The 19,827-nt window shown below is 37.8% G+C and overlaps 1 protein-coding gene across 3 annotated transcripts in view; it reads left to right on the top strand.

Annotated features, from left to right (window-relative positions):
• LOC123529510 (uncharacterized) overlaps nt 1–19,630 on the top strand; it is a 43,686-nt gene extending 24,056 nt beyond the window's left edge. For all 3 annotated transcript variants that reach the window (XM_045309875.2, XM_045309876.2, XM_053521336.1), the window contains exons 3-4: nt 1,271–1,520; nt 6,439–19,630. In XM_045309875.2, the coding sequence (XP_045165810.2) occupies nt 1,271–1,520; nt 6,439–7,118 (930 nt within the window). In that variant the 3' untranslated portion in view covers nt 7,119–19,630. The remainder of the gene's footprint in view (nt 1–1,270; nt 1,521–6,438) is intronic.
• Nucleotides 19,631–19,827: the final 197 nt, after the last annotated feature.

Raw genomic sequence — 19,827 nt, 5'->3', positions numbered from 1 at the left:
AATATTTTCAAAGTCCATTGAGATATTGCTTTCATATTTTTCATACTTGTTTACCATCATGATCCCAGTCTGTAAAAAGGAGGAGGCAACTCTGTCAAGCATTTTGAGTGAATTATGGCCCCTTTTCGACTTAGAATAAATGTTAAAGTTTTTGTACCTCCCCAAATATTTTCAAAGTCCATTGAGATATTACTTACATATTTTGCATACTTGTGTACCATCATGACCCCAGTCTGTAAAAAGGAGGCACCTGTATCAAGCATTTTGACTGAATTATGGCCCCTTTTCGACTTAGAATAAATGTTAAAGTTTGCGTACCACCCCAAATATTTTCAAAGTCCATTGAGATATTGCTTTCATATTTTGCATACTTGTTTACCATCATGACCCCAGTCTGTAAAAAGGAGGAGGCAACTCTATCAAGCATTTTGACTGAATTATGGCCCCTTTTCGACTTAGAATATGCTTATTGTAATGTTAAAGTTTTACTCATTGCTTATATTATACTATCAAGCACTGAGAATAGTCGAGCGCACTGTCCACTGACAGCTCTTGTTTCATATATAAGTCTATGTAAAACTTGGGAGCCACAGGGCATGGCCTCCTCACCCCAGGAGCATATTGTTTCAGCCCTGTCCCTCTGTCCATCCTTCCGTCTGTCACGCTTCGTTTCCGATCAATAACTGGAGAACCATTTGACCTAGAACCTTCAAATTTTATAGGTCGGCAGAGCGCCCCTTTTGTTTTTGGGGTTCACTCCATCAAAGGTCAAGGTCACAGGGGCCTGAACATGAAAAACCATTTCCGATAAATAACTTAAGAGCCACTTGACCCAGAATGTTGAAACCACATAGGATGATTAGACATGCAGAGTAGATGACCCTATTGCTTTTGGGGGTCACTCTGTTAAAGGTCAAGGTCACAGGGCCCGAACATGGAAAACCATTTCCGATCAATAACTAGAGAACCACTTGATCCAGAATGCTGAAACTTCATATGATGATTGGACATGCAGAGTAGATGACCCTATTGATTTTTGGGTCACTCTGTTAAAGGTCAAGGTCACAGGGCCCGAACATGGAAAACCATTTCCGATCAACAACTTAAGAACCACTTGATCCAGAATGCTGAAACTTCATATGATGATTGGACATGCAGAGTAGATGACCTGTATTGGTTTTGGGGTCATTCTATTAAAGGTCAAGGTCTTTTTTAAAAACAATTTGATAAATTTTATATTATAAAAGCAGTCTGATTACTTTCATTTCAGATAAATTTTGATGATGAAAAAATAAAGGAAGCACTCAAGCATCTGAATTCATTTCTGGAAGAAGAAAATTTAGATAGGCTGAAAAAAGTTTTGCAGCGGTCAAGAGATGGAGGTGAACTTGAAATTGGTCTTGGAATTCATCTTTTTTCAAAGTTGATTGGAAATGCTTACACCAGCAGAAAGAAGAGTTTACTGAGTTGTCCTTGTGGTTGTCTGGAAAGGCTTGCAGGTCATGAAAATATGTGGATAGGTAAGTTTCAGTCCATTTCATGAGTCCCATGCTGGTTTCATTTGTTTGTGTATATTGGGCAATTTAGAGACTATGCATACAGTTGAACCTCATTCCCTTGAACTCGGATAATTCAAACACCACCCTTCCCATGAACTCGGATAATTCAAACACCACCCTTCCCTTGAACTCGGATAATTCAAACACCACCCTTCCCTTGAACTGGGATAATTCAAACACCACCCTTCCCTTGAACTCGGATAATTCAAACGCCACCCTTCCTTCAACTCAGATAATTCAAACGCCACCCTTCCCTTCAACTCGGATAATTCAAACACCACCCTTCCCTTGAACTCGGATAATTCAAACACCACCCTTCCCTTGAACTCGGATAATTCAAACACCACCCTTCCTTCAACTCGGATAATTCAAACACCACCCTTCCCTTGAACTCGGATAATTCAAACACCACCCTTCACTTGAACTCGGATAATTCAAACACCACCCTTCCCTTGAACTTGGATAATTCAAACACCACCCTTCCCTTGAACTCGGATAATTCAAACACCACCCTTCCCTTGAACTCGGATAATTCAAACACCACCCTTCCCTTGAACTCGGATAATTCAAACACCACCCTTCCCTTGAACTCGGATAATTCAAACACCACCCTTCCCTTCAACTCGGATAATTCAAACACCACCCTTCCTTCAACTCGGATAATTCAAACACCACCCTTCCCTTGAACTCGGATAATTCAAACACCACCCTTCCTTCAACTCGGATAATTCAAACACCACCCTTCCCTTGAACTCGGATAATTCAAACACCACCCTTCCTTCAACTCGGATAATTCAAACACCACCCTTCCCTTGAACTCGGATAATTCAAACACCACTCTTCCCTTGAACTCGGATAATTCAAACACCACTCTTCCCTTGAACTCGGATAATTCAAACACCACCCTTCCCTTGAACTCGGGTAATTCAAACACCAGCCTTCCCTTGAACTCGGATAATTCAAACACCACCCTTCCCTTGAACTCGGATAATTCAAACACCACCCTTCCCTTGAACTTGGATAATTCAAACACCACCCTTCCTTCAACTCCAATCCAGTTCAAAACAGGCATTTACGAGTTCATTACTAATCGCATCAGGGTTTTTTCTAGCTAATTTGGGAACATAGCCTATACCCCCAAAATTGGGAATTTTGACGCGTAAATGTTCCAAATTGGGAAATATTTAGTCCAATAGGATATAGTAAGGATGTGTTTAAGCACTTTCTCATACACTTGTTTCACATTGTAGAACCTCTTTAACATACTTCCATTACAAAATTGTCCATAATTTGGTCAATTTTTGTGCAATTTTGATGAAATTTTTTTCAGAATGTAGATTGGGAATTTTTGCACTCATTTTGGGAAAAATACATACTTTTTGGCATTGGGAATATAGCCGAATAACGGCTATAAAAACGGCTGAAAAAAAACTCTGCACATTTAAGGAGAAATATGCACAACTCAAAATTTTTGCATATAATTTGCTTATTTAAAATCACTTGCTTAATATTTTACATTGTTACTGGAAACAAACCTTTTATTGTAAAATTTTTTTGTGTTCAAGCACAATTATATACCTGTTCCAACAACATTTTCAGAAAAAGTCTTACTGTTTGCGAAATAGTACAAATGAACACAAGTTCTGTTCAACAAGAAAGCATCGCTTATTCAATGGGTGAGGGTCTTCATAAGTGTGATGGTGCATGTGTCTGCTCGTCTGGCTGTCTGCCCATCCATCCATCCATCCGCCTGTTTGTCAATCTGTCATACTTCATGCCCGGAGCTTAACTCAATGACCATTTCACATATTGACTTAAAACTTGGCATATTGATAGGTCAGGATTAGATGATGAAGCCCATGATCTAGATTGGTAGGTCAAATTTCAAGGTCACAGATAGAGCTGAAAGATAAAATTTGTCTTTCATATTTTGTGTCTGGAGAGTAATTCAATAACCATCGAAGGTATTGACTTCCAACTTGGCATATAGGTAGGTAGCAGTGAGACTATGTGCAAAGCATACCTAAATTTGGCCTGTGGCAATGAGATTTTGTGCAGAGAGCATGAAGCATAATATCATGTGTTGAATTAAGCTATGGTTTTGAAAAAAATTATCTAAACTTTCTGACACGAACACATTAGTGAAAATAAAGTAATGAAACTTCCTTATATAACTGGGAGAAAGATATGTGAACACAAAATGAAATAAAAATACTGATCAGTTGAGACTAACATAGATCTGGACTTCACATGATTATTTTTATCAGATACAAGTTGAGCTGTTGTGATCACCAACAGTTTTACCGTCAACACTATATAGAGGTCATAATATTTACTGAAACTTTGTCAAAATCTGAGAAAAACCTTGTTAACACTCTAGAGGCTGTTTGTCATTATAAAATCTAGGTCAAGTTCAAAATTGGATCATCCAGGGTAAGAAAGTATGTTACTTAGTCAAATCTTAGAAAACATTGTTAACACTCTAAAGGCTAGGTTTTCGCCTGATTTACATGATATAAAAATTTTGCTCACAATATGTTTCCCTATAAAAACTGCTGGGTGATAATACTTGTTCAGTTATAGAATTCAGGTGAGCAATCGAGGCGCTTTTTGGTCCTCTTGTTTACTTTTTATGTTGTGTACAACTGTTTATTTAATGACACTGTATATCAATGTACAGTCTTCACTGTTAATTTTTAGCTCACTTGAGCCAAAGGCTCATGGTGAGCTTTTGTGACCGCTCAATGTCCGTCGTGTGTCTTGTGTCTGTCAACATTTTCTAAAAAAAATCTTCCTTTTGAAAACCACTGAACAAAATTACACCAAACTTCACAGGAATGATCCCTTTCAAAAGTGTTCAAAGAATTGAATTCCATGCAGAACTCTGGTTGCCATGGCAACCGAAAGGAAAAACTTTAAAAATCATCTTGTCCAAAATTTGCAAGGCGTAGAGCCTTGATATTTGGCATGTGACATCATCTCATGAACCGCTTGCTGGATTTTCATAAAACTTGGTCTGTAGCATCATAAGAAGGTTCTCTCAAAATTTTGTTCAAATGGAGGCACATGGCCCCTCATTGCAGGGGTCTCTAGAGCTGAAAATAAAAATTCTTTTAAACAACTTCTTCTCATGAACGGCTTGAAGGATTTTCATCAAACTTAGTTTGTAGCATCATTATAAGGTCCTCTCCCAATTTTGTTCAAATGGGGACACTTGGACGTTGGTCCTTTTTAGGGGCGGCAAGGGCTAAACATGAAAATACCTTTAAACAAATTCTTCTCATGAACTGCTTGTGGGATCTTAGTCAAACTTGGTCTGTAGCATCATTATAAGATCCTCTCCAAAATTTATTTGAATGGAGGCACTCTTAGGGGACACTAGTGCTAAAAATAGAAATACCTTTAAACAACTTCTCCTCATGAACTCCTTGATGGATCTTCATTAAACTTTGTTGGTAGCATCAGTATAATGTCCTATGCCAAATGTATCCAACTGGGGACACTTTTTTTCCTTTTAGGGGACACCAGAGCCAGATAATAGAAAACTAATTAAACAACTTTTTATCATAAATAGTGTTTTAATGTTTATGCATTTTTGGTGTGTCACAGCAGAATATAGAAAAAAGTTTTTAATAACTTTTATTTTATTGAACTGTTCACCAAACTTGGTCAGAAGTAAGGTCAAATTGTTGAGGTCTTTTTCAGATGAGTGCCTTAGGCCCATTTGCACCTCTTGTTTTCTCTTATTTTCCCACAAATTTAGAAATAGAATGTTATCAAAACTATTTTATAATATTTGTAAATGTTTTAAGCAATCAACAGCTGTAGGTTATATACTGTAAAATCATTTAATTTCATGGGCATGAAATTTCGTGGTTTTGGTCAAAACCGCAATTTCGTGGGGATATGAATTCGTGGATTTTGACTTTTGATATAAAATGAATGAGAATTTTACTTGTTCATTGGGATTAAATTTCGTTGATTGACTCAACCACGAAATCCACAAAAATTAGTCCCCCACGAATATTAATGATTTCACAGTATGCAAATTTAATCGAAATGTTGTGCATTTATATTATAACATATTGTATGTATAGCACAATATTGTATATATATCATTGATAGTTATCAGATCATGAGGTTATATATGAGATCATTAGTCACCTTATAGTAGGGGACTTTGTATTGTATGGAAGTACTTTATTTACTTGTTTTAAGTATACTAATAAAACTTATGTCAGATATAGGAAAAATCTTTATAAATCTTCTTGTCTAAAATCATAATGCCCCTAGCTTAGATATTTGGCATGTAGCATTTTGAGCGGTCCTCTGTGAAGTTTGTTCACATTGTGTCCCAGGGATCAAAATAGGCCTGCCCTGGAGTTCACTAGTTTGACATGACTTTTAAACATTCTTGTCTAAAACCTTGAGCCCTGGACATTAGATATTTGGCTTGTAATATTGTGTAGTGATCCTCTACCAAGTCAGTTCAAATCATGCCCCTGTGGTCAACCTTGCCACACGTGTTGAGGTAACTTTTTTTACAAAGTCATAGACTTATATAGGAAAATATTTAAAAATCTTTGTGTTTAAACTTAGATACTTCATTAGATGATAGGCATGTAGCATTTTTTATCCAAAAATCATCTAACCTTGGACCTCTTGTTAACTCATAAAAAAATTTTGCTAAAGCTTTTGCATATAATATAAGCTGGTATTATATAGAAGGGTTTCAAATTGTTGAGTGCGCTTTCATCAGCTCTTGTTTTTCTTTCATTTTCATCTTCCATATGCAACTACAATCACTAAAGTAAAGTACTTTGAATTGATGGGGATATAGTGTGAAACACTGCCACTCTTGTTTGTTTTGGTCTTTCAGGATCTGAAAACACCTGGTATGGAGAACTGGATGTTATAGCTGGAAATCCAGCTACTGGAGATGCTGTCTCAGTTTATGTGAAAAACAGTGCTGGAGATGATGATACTGAAATACAGAAAAATAATGAAGTTAGTTTTGAAGGGGAAGAAACTGAAGAGGAAGAAGACACAGAGTTAGAAGGTGACAGTCCTGGTGATCAGACAGATGTTGAGCTGAAACTTTCTGGCCTGACTCAGGCCCTTAATCAGATTATTGCTCAGGCTGTGGTCTTTGCTTTTACTGAGTACAACAGACATACAAGTAAAGGAGAATTCATACCTTCAGTCATAATTGATGAAGCATGTTTTCAGTATGTCATATACAGTCCTGCTGACGATATATTGCTTGTTTCAAATCGTATGGTGTATATCGATATGGAAAACTTTGATAAAAAAACAGGATTTAGACCATTTGTAGTGTTATGGATTATTTTAAATTACAGATTGTTCTTTACAAAATGTCCAGATTTCAGGAGGCATTTCATCAAAAGTGGATTCCATGAGAAGATTGGTGATTTGCAACAGTTTCAAAATTTGAAAGATTATTCAAAAATTATTTGCATTAGGCAGAATTTACATTTTCCAAATGACACTCCCAATGCAATTGGTACTGCAGCAATGGATTGGTTCCTTGATAAGTAAGGTTCCTCTTGTCCCTGCTCCTACAGGACACGTTTTTAGCACACCTGAGTACAGGTTGAGCTATTGTGATCACTCATTGTCCTTCCACACTTTTCTTCGAACAATATCTCCTAAACCACTGTGCTAATTATGACCAAACTTCACAGGAACCTTGAATGGGTAGTGTCTTCAAAGAATTTCTATACAGTTGAGAACTCTGTTTGCCATGTCAACAGAAAGGAAAAACTGAAAATTATGTTCTTATCAGAAACTGCTGGCTTAATTTTGAAATTATTTCACACAAATATTCTTTGGATGTCCCTGTCGAAAGAAGTGGTCACTATAGGGTGCGATCACTCTCTTTTTGTATGTAATGGGAACAAATATTTCACTGGTCCTTGTTGCTTTTCACTGGCCTCGGACCAGCGGACCAGTGTTAGTGTCGAGCCGTGAAATGACCACTCCTAAAGCTCTCTTCAGACTGAAATATTTTTACAAGGATGTTCCAAGAGTGACTTTCTACCAAGATTATTCAAACTAACCCAATTCGTCAAAAAACTTGGCGACCAAAAACAGTCAGTTTTCCCTGTATATATATAGTGGAAAAGTGCTGGCCAGATTTTAATATCATTTTGCGCAATTGTTTTTTGGGTGATCCTTTAATAAAAATTTTTATGTCCCCCTTCGAAGAAGAAGTTGGTTTCTGGATGATAACTCAAGAACGCTTGGGCCTAGGGTCATGAAAGTTGATAGGGAGGTTGGTCATGACCAGCAGATGCCCCTGTTGATTTTAAAGTCAGTTGCTCAAAGGTCAAGGTCACAGTGACCTGGAACAGTTAAACGGTTTCCGGATGATGACTCAAGAACGCTTGGGCCTAGGATCATAAAAGTTGATAGGGAGGTTGATCATGATCAGCAGATGGCCCCTATTGATTTTGAGGTCAGTTGCTCAAAGGTCAAGGTCGAAGTGACCCAGAACAGTTAAACGGTTTCCAGATGATAACTTAAGAATGCTTGGATCATGAAAGTTGATACGGAGGTTGGTCATGACCAGTATTGATTTTGAGGTTAGTAGGTCATACGTCAAGGTCACAGTGACCCGAAACAGTTAAACAGTTTCCAGATGATAACTCAAGAACGCTTGGGTCTAGGATCTTGAAAGCAGATAGGGAGGATGGTCAGGACAAGCAGATGACCCAAATTGATTTTTAGGTCAAAGGTCAAGGACACAGTGACCCGGAACAATTAAACAGTTTATGGGCTATAACTTGAGAATGCTTGGGCCTAGGATCACGAAACTTAATAGGGATTTTGATCATGACCAGTAGATAACCCTGTTGATTTTGAGGTCAAAGGTCAAGGTCACAGTGACCCGGAGCAGTTAAACGGTTTCTGGACGATAACTCTAGAACACTTGGGCCTAGGATTTTGAAAGTTGATAGGAAGGTTGGTCATGACCAGCAGATGACTCCTATTGATTTTGAGGTCAGTAGGTCAAAGGTCAAGATCACATTGACCCAGAACAGTAGAACGTTTTTTTGCCAAATAACTGGAGAATACTTTGGTCTAAAATCACATTTGATACAGAGTTTACTTATGATTGGTAAATGACCAATAATTATTAATTTGAGGTCAGTATGTCAAACATCCAGTGCACAGTGACCAAATAATTTCTGTCTGTGTGCAATTACTGAATGCATCAAGGGGGGCATTTCGTGTTCTACGAGCTTTTGTTAGCTTTCCTGTGCACAAAGTGCCTGGGGTGAGCTATTGTGATCAATCACCGTCCATCCATCCATTGTCAATTGGTCCACACTTTTCTTCAAACAACATCACCTCTGAAATCATGTTGTAGAAATTGATGAAACTCGGCCTGAATGTTCCTTGGGTGGTTTTCTTCCAAATTATTATCATTTGTCATCAATTCCCCAATGTGTTACCTTTTAACAAATAATGGAAATTAATTACTAATTAGACAGATAATGTTCGGGAAAAGATATCAAATATTTCGCAAGTCATGTTTTTTTTTAGCTCACCCGAGCCAAAGGCTCATGGTGAGCTTTTGTGACCGCTCAATGTCCGTCGTGTGTCCGTCAACATTTTCTAAAAAAAAATCTTCTTCTTCAAAACCACTGGGCAGAATTACACCAAACTTCACAGTAATGATCCTTGGGTAATCTTCTTGTCTGAAACTGCACGGCCTAGACTTTTGATATTTGGTATGTTTGTTTGTTTGTTTTGGGTTTAACGCCGTTTTTCAACAGTATTTCAGTCATGTAACGGCGGGCAGTTAACCTAACCAGTGTTCCTGGATTCTGTACCAGTACAAACCTCTTCTCCGCAAGTAACTGCCGACTTCCCCACATGAATCAGAGGTGGAGGACTAATGATTTCAGACACAATGTCGTTTATCAAATAGTCACGGAGAACATGCGCCCCGCCCGAGGATGGAACTGGCGACCCCGCGATCCGTAGACCAACGCTCTTACCTACTGAGCTAAGTGGGCGGGCTATTTGGTAGGTTGCATTGTCTTGTGGTCCTTTACCAAAATTTTTCCGCCGCTGGGGTGAGAAGAGGCCCTGCCATGGGGTGTCTCAAGTTTTACATAGACTTAATATATAGGAAAAAACTTTAAAAATCTTCTTGTCTGAAACTGCAAGGCATAGGCTTCTGATATTTGGTATGTTGCCTTGCCTAGTGTCCCTCTACCAAAATTTTTCAAATTATGCCCCTGGAGTGAAAAGAGGCCCTGCCATGGGGGTCCCAAGTTTAACATAAACTTATATAGGGAAAAAAAATCTTCTTGTCTCGAAGTTCAAGGCCTAGGCTTTTGATATTTGGTATGTAGCATTGCCTAGTGGATCTCTAACACGATTGTTCAAATTATGCCCCTGGGGTGAAAAGAGGCCCCGCCCCAGGGTCACTTGTTATATGAGTTATATAGGAAAAAAAACTTAAAAAATTATCAGATCATATTTCCTAGACTGTTTAATTATAATTACATTGATGACCCCAAGTTTTAACCAAACTTGCACACAACTTGTATCACCATAAGATCTCGGTTCCTTTCTTGAACTGGCCAGATCCCATAATGGGTTCCAGAGTTATGGCCCCTGAAAGGGCCAAAATCAGCTATTTTGACCTTGTCTGCACAATAGCAGCTTTATTTATGATTTGATTTTTACCAAACTTGCACACAACTTGTATCACCATAAGATCTTGGTTCCTTTCTGGAACTGGCAAGATTCCATTATGGATTCCAGAGTTATGGCCCCTGAAGTGGTCAAAATTAGCTATTTTGACCTTGTCTGCACAATAGCAGCTTCATTTATGGTTTGATTTTAACCAAACTTGCTCAAAACTTGTGTCACCATAAGATCTCGGTTCCTTTCTTGAACAGGCCAGATCCCTTAATGGGTTCCAGAGTGATGGCCCCTGAAAGGGCCAAAATTAGCTATTTTGACCTTGTCTGCACAATAGCAGCTTCATTTATGATTTTATTTTAACCAAACTTGCACACAACTTGTATCACCACAAGATCTTGCTTCCTTTCTTCAACTGGCCAGATTCCATCATGGGTTCCAAAGTTATGGCCCCTTAAAGGTCCAAAATTGGTTATTTTGGCTTTTGCAGCCATATAGAGACTTCATTTATGGTTTTATTTGATACAAACTTCCAAAATATCTTCAACAACAATAAATCTTGGATTCCATGACAAATCAGATCCAATCGTAGGTTCCAGAGTTATTTTATATCTGATTACCTCCTCTGATTGGAATCAAAATGGATTTATATCAGTAAGTACTTACAGGACTTATTTGAAATTTCATTATTGTTATTAGTTGGACTGAGACAATCAGGATAGATAACTATGGACTGATTTTATGTCAAATTACCTCCCTTTATTTCAAATTAAAATGGGTATATCTCCATAACTACTGAGGATACTGATCTGAAATTTCATTTATGTCACAGATTTATTTGGCAGATCCTTCTTTTGTCCACTTACAATTTTTTTTTAGCTCACCTGTCACATAGTGACAAGGTGCCCTTCGTCCGTCGTCAATCCATCCGTCCATGCGTGCGTCAACAATTTCTTGTCTACACAATAGTGGTTTCATTTATGATTTTATTTTAACCAAACTTGCACACAACTTGTATCACCATAAGATCTCGGTTCCTTTCTTGAACTGGCCAGATCCCATTATGGGTTCCAGAGTTATGGCCCCTGAAAGGGCCAAAATAAGCTATTTTGACCTTGTCTGCACAATAGCAGCTTTATTTATAATTTGATTTTTACCAAACTGGCACACAACCTGTATCACCATTAGATCTTGGTTCTTTTCTTGAACTGGCCAGATTCCGTTATGGGTTCCAGAGTTATGGCCCCTGAAAGGACCAAAATTAGCTATTTTTACCTTGTCTACACAATAGCAGCTTCATTTATGATTTTATTTTAACCAAACTTGCACACAACTTGTATCACCATAAGATCTTGGTTCCTTTCTTGAACTGGCCAGATTCCATCATGGTTCCAGAGTGATGGCCCCTGAAAGGGCCAGAAGTAGCTATTTTGACCTTGTCTGCACAATAGCAGCTTCATTTATGATTTGAATTTAATCAAACTTGTACAAAACTTGTGTTACCATAAAATCTTGGTTCTTTTATCGAACCGGCCAGATCCCATAATGGGTTCCAGAGTTATGGCCCCTGAAAGGGCCAAAATTAGCTATTTTGACCTTGTCTGCACAATAGCAGCTTCATTTATGATTTTATTTTAACCAAACTTGCACACAACTTGTACCACCACAAGATCTTGCTTCCTTTCTTCAACTGGCCAGATTCCATCATGGGTTCCAGAGTTATGGCCCCTTAAAGGTCCAAAATTGGCTATTTTGGTTTTTGCAGCTATGTATAGACTTCATTTATGGTTTTATTTGATACAAACTTCCAAAATATCTTCAGCAACAATAAATCTTGGATTCCATGACAAATCAGATCCAATCGTAGGTTCCAGAGTTATTTCATATCTGATTACCTCCCCTGATTGTAATCAAAATGGATTTATATCAGTAAGTCCTATGGACTTATTTGAAATTGCATTATTGTCATTAGTTGGACTGAGCAAATCATGGTAGATAACTATGGACTGATTTTATATCAAATTACCTCCCTTTATTTCAAATTAAAATGGGTATATCTCCGTAACTAATGAAGATACTGATCTGAAATTTCATTTATGTCAACAGATTTATTTGGCAGTCACTTATAATAATTTTTTTTTAATTACTTCCCTTTTACGTTTACGATCTTTATGAAAGTTGGTCAGAATGTTCATCTTGATGATATCTAGGTCAAGTTGAAACTGGGTCACGTGCCATCAAAAACTAGGTCAGTAGGTCTAAAAATAGAAAAACCTTGTGACCTCTCTAGAGGCCATACTTTTCATGGGATCTTTATGAAAGTTGGTCAGAATGTTCATCTTGATGATATCTAGGTCAAGTTGAAACTGGGTCACGTGCCATCAAAAACTAGGTCAGTAGGTCTAAAAATAGAAAAACCTTGTGACCTCTCTAGAGGCCATATATTTCATGGGATCTTCATGAAAGTTGGTCAGAATGTTCATCTTGATGATATCTAGGTCAAGTTCGAAACTGGGTCACGTGCCATCAAAAACTAGGTCAGTAGGTCTAAAAATAGAAAAACCTTGTGACCTCTCTAGAGGCCATAGATTTCATGAGATCTTCATGAATATTGGTCAGAATGTTTATCTTGATGATATCTAGGTCAGGTTCGAAACTGGGTCACGTGGGGTCAAAAACTAGGTCATTAGGTCTAAAAATAGAAAAACCTTGTGACCTCTCTAGAGGCCATATTTCTCAATGCATCTTCATGAAAATTGGTCAGAATGTTCATCTTGATGATATCTAGGTCAAGTTCGAAACTGGGTCACGTGGGGTTAAAAACTAGGTCAGTAGATCTAAAAATAGAAAAACCTTGTGACCTCTCTAGAGGCCATATTTTTCATGAGATCTTCATGAATATTGGTCAGAATGTTCACCTTGATGATATCTAGGTCAAGTTCGAAACTGGGTCATGTGGGGTCAAAAACTAGGTCAGTAGATCTAAAAATAGAAAAACCTTGTGACCTCTCTAGTGGCCATATTTCTCAATGGATCTTCATGAAAATTGGTCAGAATGTTCACCTTGATGATATCTAGGTCAAGTTCGAAACTGGGTCATGTGCGGTCAAAAACTAGGTCAGTAGGTCTAAAAATAGGAAAACCTTGTGACCTCTCTAGAGGCGATATTTTTCAATGGATCTTCATGAAAATTGGTCAGAATGATTATCTTGAAGATATCTAGGTCAAGTTCGAAACTGGGTCACGTGGGGTTAAAAACTAGGTCAGTAGATCTAAAGATAGAAAAACCTTGTGACCTCTCTAGAGGCCATATTTTTCATGAGATCTTCATGAATATTGGTCAGAATATTCACCTTGATGATATCTAAGTCAGGGCCAAAACTGGGTCACGTGGGGTCAAAAACTAGGTCAGTAGGTCGAAAAATAGAAAAAACCTTGTGACCTCTCTAGAGGCCATATTTCTCAATGGATCTTCATGAAAATTGGTGAGAATGTTCAGCTTGATGATATCTAGGTCAGGTTCGTAACTGGGTCATGTGCGGTCAAAAACTAGGTCAGTAGGTCGAAAAATAGAAAAACCTTGTGACCTCTGTAAAGGCCATATTTTCCACGAGATCTTCATGAAAATTGGTGAGAATGTTCACCTTGATGATATCTAGGTCAAGTTTAAAAATGGGTCACGTGCCTTCAAAAACTAGGTCATTAGGTCAAATAATAGAAAAACCTTGTGACCTCTCTAGAGGCCATATTTTTCAATGGATCTTCATGAAAATTGGTCAGAATTTTTTAGCCCATCATCTGATGATTCAAATCACTCTGCGTCCGTGGTCCGTCGTCCTTCCGTCCGTCCGTCCGTCATTCCGTCCGTCCGTCCTTCCGTTAACAATTTCTCGTTATCGCATCTCCTCAGAAACTACCAGGGGGATTTTGACCAAACTTTGTCAGAATGATGTATTGGTACCCTAGTTGTGTCCCGCTGAAAATCAGACTGGTTCAACAATTTTTGAATGAGTTATAGCCCTTTGTTTATTTCTATAATTTACATAGATTTATATAGGGAAAAACTTTGAAAATCTTCTTGTCCAAAACCACAGAGCCTAGGGCTTTGATATTTGGTATGAAGCATCATCTAGTGGTCCTCTACCAAGATGATTCAAAGTATTTCCCTTGGGTCTAATATGGCCCCGCCCCGGGGGTCAAATGGTTTATATGGACTTATATAGGGAAAAACTTTGAAAAACCTCTTGTTCAAAACCACAGGACCTAGGGCTTTGATATTTTGTATGTGACATCATTTAGTGGTTTTCTACTAAGATTTTTCAAATTATCCCCCTAGGGTCAAATATGGCCCCGCCCCGGGGGTCACATGGTTTACATAGACTTATATAGGGAAAACTTTGAAAATCTTCTTGTCCAAACCACAAAGACTAGGGCTTTGGCATTTGTAATGTAGCATCATCTAGTGGTTCTCTACCAAGTTTGTTCAAATTATCCCCCTAGGGTCAAATATGGCCCCACCCTGGGGGTCACATGGTTCATATAGACTTGTAAAGGGAAAAGCTTTTAAAATCTTCTTGTCAATAACCTACAACATTCAGATTTGGACCACATGTATGGTTTTGAGTGGCAAGATGAACCTTGACATGAGTTGACCTTGATTTTGACCTAGTGACCTACTTTCACATTTTTGTAGCTACAGCCTTCAAATTTGGACCACATGCATAGTTTTATGCACTGTAAAAACCTTTGATCTTGACATTGACCTAGTGACCTACTTTCACATTTTCGAAGGTACAGGCTTCAAATTTGGACCACATGCATAGTTTCGTGTTCTGAAATGAAATTTGACCTTGATTTTGACCTAGTGACCTACTTTCACATTTCTCAAGCTACAGCCTTCAAATTTGGACCTTAGGCATAGTTTTGTGTACCGAAACAAACCTTGACCTTTACATTGACCTAGTGACCTACTTTCACATTTTTGAAGGTACAGGCTTCAAATTTGGACCACATGCATAGTTCTGTGTTCCGAAATAAACTTTGACCTTAAGATTGACCTAGTGACCTACTTTCAAATTTCTCAAACTACAGCCTGCAGACTTGTTGTACATGCATAGTTTTGTGTACAAAGAACTTTGTCCTTGAAATTGATCTAGTGACCTACTTTCACATTTCTCAAGCTACAGCTTTCGAATTTGGACCACATGCACAGTGATGTGTACGGAAATGAAATTTGACCTTGAGCTATTCATTAAGACTTGAAATTTGGAACACTCAAAAATGGCACATTGGTGGGCGCCAAGATCACTCTGTGATCTCTTGTTATCTTGATGATATCTAGGTCACATGTGCTCAAAAACTAGGTCACTATGTCAAATTATAGAAATAACGATGTCATACTCAGTTGAACACTGGGTCATGTGGAGATAGGTGAGCGATTCAGGACCATTATGGTCCTCTTGTTTATTATTGGCCGTAGGGAAAACACGAGACCACTTTTCTGTGGTACAATATGGATGGTACCTCCAATTTTTAGGTGTATTTTGACATATCTGTACCTTGTAAGAATTTTTTTTTCTTTTCGGTTAAATTTCTTCCCTTTGTTGTTACTGTCCTTTGGACTTTTTTTTCTGAGGACCTTCTTGTCCTCAAGTGCAATGATAACAGGTGAGCGATATAGGGCCATCATGGCCCTCTTGTTAGGTATATTTTGACATATCTGTACCTTCTAAGAATTTTTTCTTCTTGTTTTTGATTAAAGCAATGGTACTCAGGTGAGCGATATAGGGCCATCATGGCCCTCTTGTTTAAGGTATAGCCTTGAAATTTGGATGACATGTACAGTTTTGCACACCGATCTTAAAACTGACTTTCAGTGACCCTGAGTGTGACCTACTTACCTACTTTCTTAATATTTTAGCATCAGTTTGCCATTTGAAACATGTGGCTCATATTACTCAACTGAGCGGTTCAGGGTCATCATGACCCTCTTATTTAATAAGTTAAAAAAATGTTTCTTTTTATAATACTGACTTCATCATTATGCCCCTATTCGAAGAAGGAGGGCTATATTGTTTTGCAGATGTTGGTCTGTATGTCGGTTGGTATGTAGACCAATCGGTTTCCGTATTATAACTCAAGAACGCTTGGGCCTAGGATCTTGAAAGTTGATGGAGGTTGGTCATAACCAGCAGATGACCCATATTGATTTTGAGGTCAGTGGGCCATAGGTCAAGGTCACAGTGACCCTGGACAGTTAAACAGTTTCTGGTGATATCTCGAAAACGCTTGGGCCTAGGATCATGAAAGTTGATAGGGAGGTTGGCCATGACCAGCAGATGACCCCTATTAATTTTGAGATCAGTAGATCAAAGGTCAAGGTCACAGTGACCTGGAACAATTAAACCGTTTCCGGAAGATGACTTGAGAACGCTTGGGCCTAGGATTACTTAATAGGGAGGTTGATCATGACCGACCAACAGATGACCCCTATTGATTTTGAGATCAGTAGGTCAAAGATCAAGGTCACATTAACGCAGAACAGTAGAACTTTTTTTGCCAGATAACTAGAGAATGCTATGGTCTAAGATCACATTTGATATAGAGGTCACTTATGACTGGTAAATGACCCGCAATTATTGATTTTACGTCAAATGTCCAGTGCACAGTGACCAAATAATTTCTGTTCCTTGTGTAGTTACTGAATGCATCAAGGGGGGCATTTCGTGTTCCACAAGCTCTTGTTGACATTTTAAGATGTAAACATGCAGTTTCCCACTAGTAAGACTAACAGTTTTTTTTAGCTCACCTGTCACGAAGTGACAAGGTGAGCTATTGTGACTGCTTGATGTCCATCGTGCATAGTGTGTCGTGCGTCAACAATTTCTAAAAAAATCTTCTTCTTGAAAACCACTGGGCAGAAGTACACCAAACTTCACAGGAATGATCCTTGGGTGGCCCCCTTTCAAAATTATTCAAAGAATTGAATTCCGTGCAGAACTCTGGTTGCCATGGCAACCAATAGGAAAAACTTTAAAAATCTTCTTATCCAAAACCACAGGGCCTAGGGCTTTGATATCTGGTGTGTAGCATCATCTAGTGGTCCTCTACCAAAATTGTTCAAATTATCCCCCTAGAGTTAAATATGGCCCCGCCCCAGGGTCACATGGTTTATATAGACTTATATAGGGAAAACTTGGAAAATCTTCTTGTACAAAACCACATGGCCTAGGGCTTTGATATTTGGTATGTAGCATCATCTAGTTGTCCCCTACCAACATGGTTCAAATTATCCCCCTGTGATCAAATATGGCCCCGCCCAGGGGTCACATGTTTTATATAGACTTATATTGGGAAAACTTTGAAAATCTTCTTATACAAAACCACATGGCCTAGGGCTTTGATATTTGGTGTGTAGCATCATCTAGTGGTCCTCTACAAAGACTATTCAAATTATCCCCCTAGAGTTAAATATGGCCCCGCCCCGGGGGTCCCAAGTTTAACATAGACTTATATAGGAAAAAAAGTTTAAAAATCTTCTTGTCTGAAACCACAACACTTAGACTTTTGATATTTGGTTTATAGCATTGTCTTTTGGTCCTCAACCAAAATTATTCAAATTGTACCCCTTGGGTGAAAAGAGGCCCTGCCCTGGGGGTCCCAAGTTTTATATAGACTTGTATAGGAAAAAGCTTTAAAAATCTTCTTGTCTTAAACCATACGACCTAGGCTTTTGATATTTGGTATGATGCATTGTCTAGTAGTCTTCTACCAAAGTTGTTCAAATTTTGCCACTGGGGTTAAAAGAGGCCCCGCCCTGGGGTCACTTAGTTATTATGTGAGTTATAAAGGAAAAATACTTAAAAAATCATCTGATCCTATTTCCAAGACTGCTTAATTATAATTACCTGATGACCCCAAGTAATATGATGTCACGTGACTGTGACCTTGACCTACTGACCTACTTTCTTGTTTTTTAAGATACAGCCTTAAAATTTTGATGACGTACACAGTTTTGCACACAAATCGTAAAACTGAATTTCATTGACCATGAATGTGACCTACTGGATTTTTATAATATTTTATCATCAGTTTGACATTTGAAACATGTAGCTCATATTACTCAGGTGAGCGATCCAGGGTCATCATGACCCTCTTGTTTCAAAAAGTGGTCTTAATAGTGGGGTGGTTTTAATAAAATGGGAAGTCATCCAATACACATGTAAGGTCTAAAATGTGTAATATATATAGGAATGTTGTATTCTTTATGTGTTTAAAATATATATTAACAAATATCTGCTGTTTGGACCTGAAAATTTAATAAATATACTATAGAAACAAAGAAACTCCACATTGAAAGTTGGGGTTATTTTCATTACATAGCTTAAATTTGTTGGGCAATGTTAGAAATGTACATGTACTTTGACTGACAAACATAGCCAACCAAAACTAATACGATTTTATTCAGCCCATTGTTAAATTCATGTACCCGCTCCTGATTTCCTTGTGCAGCCCATGCTTGTCAACCATGTGGTTTTATAGAGCAAAGTTTACACTGTTACATGTGTTAATCAAGATACGACCATATTTTCAGAGATTTCCTGACAATCAGTTTTGATAATGCCAAGGCTAAATTTTGAAGAGAAGGCCCAAGTTTTGGACTTGCTTAAAGGGAATTCCTATAGTTTTTATGTGTATCTTTCTGCGCAGCCAATACTATCTATGGAAAAAGTGAAGTGAAGTCAACATTTGTTGAAACATGTGATAGACAATCTTAAATATGAGGAATCTTGTATAAAATAACAGTTTTCAGTAAGTTTTATCAGTAACCAAATGTTGATACTGGTTTATGTTGTATTGACATGTATCATGCCTGACATGTATCATGCAGCTTGCCATTTGTGACTGTGTTTTGACGGCACATTTTAGTACAAAGACAGTATTGTTTATATACCATAATGTTAGACAATTAACTTTGTATTGATAAGACAATATCTTCTTTCAAATCATTTAGCATTCAGTTATAGAAAGGATTAAAAAATTTTTTAACTTCTAGCAGATATCGATTTGGTCAAGTTCAGGCCATTTTTTCATCTGAACAGGTGTTGTATTCAAGCGGTCTTAACATACAATTTTGCCTGGCGACCTGTACTTTTTCGGCCATTTTTATGTTCACAATACAATTACCTATACACAAGGAAAACAGAAAAAATTTCTATGAAACAATTTTTTCAAAATTAAAAAAAGATAATCTTTACTATGAGTATTTTTCATTGAAAAAAGTTCACAAAAGTGAATATGAAACCAGATTTTTTTTTATTTGTACCCATCATTATTATGATATTGTATTACAAATATGACTATGATATGAAATAAATATATAAACCTTATTGTGCTGTCTTGATTCATGTTTTTGTTCGTATGTATAAAAAAAGCAGAAAATTATGAAAATGTTGAAAAATCGCTAGCAGTTTCAGCAACAGTGACCGTTCAAAACAATTTTTCACAAAAACAAGCTTGGTGACCTATTTTTAGCTCACCTGAGCCAAAGGCTCAAGGTGAGCTTTTGTGACTGCTCAATGTCAGT

This window comes from Mercenaria mercenaria, chromosome 13, assembly GCF_021730395.1.
Source record: "Mercenaria mercenaria strain notata chromosome 13, MADL_Memer_1, whole genome shotgun sequence".
Lineage (NCBI taxonomy): Eukaryota > Metazoa > Mollusca > Bivalvia > Venerida > Veneridae > Mercenaria > Mercenaria mercenaria.
This window is presented reverse-complemented; position numbering and strand designations above follow the sequence as displayed.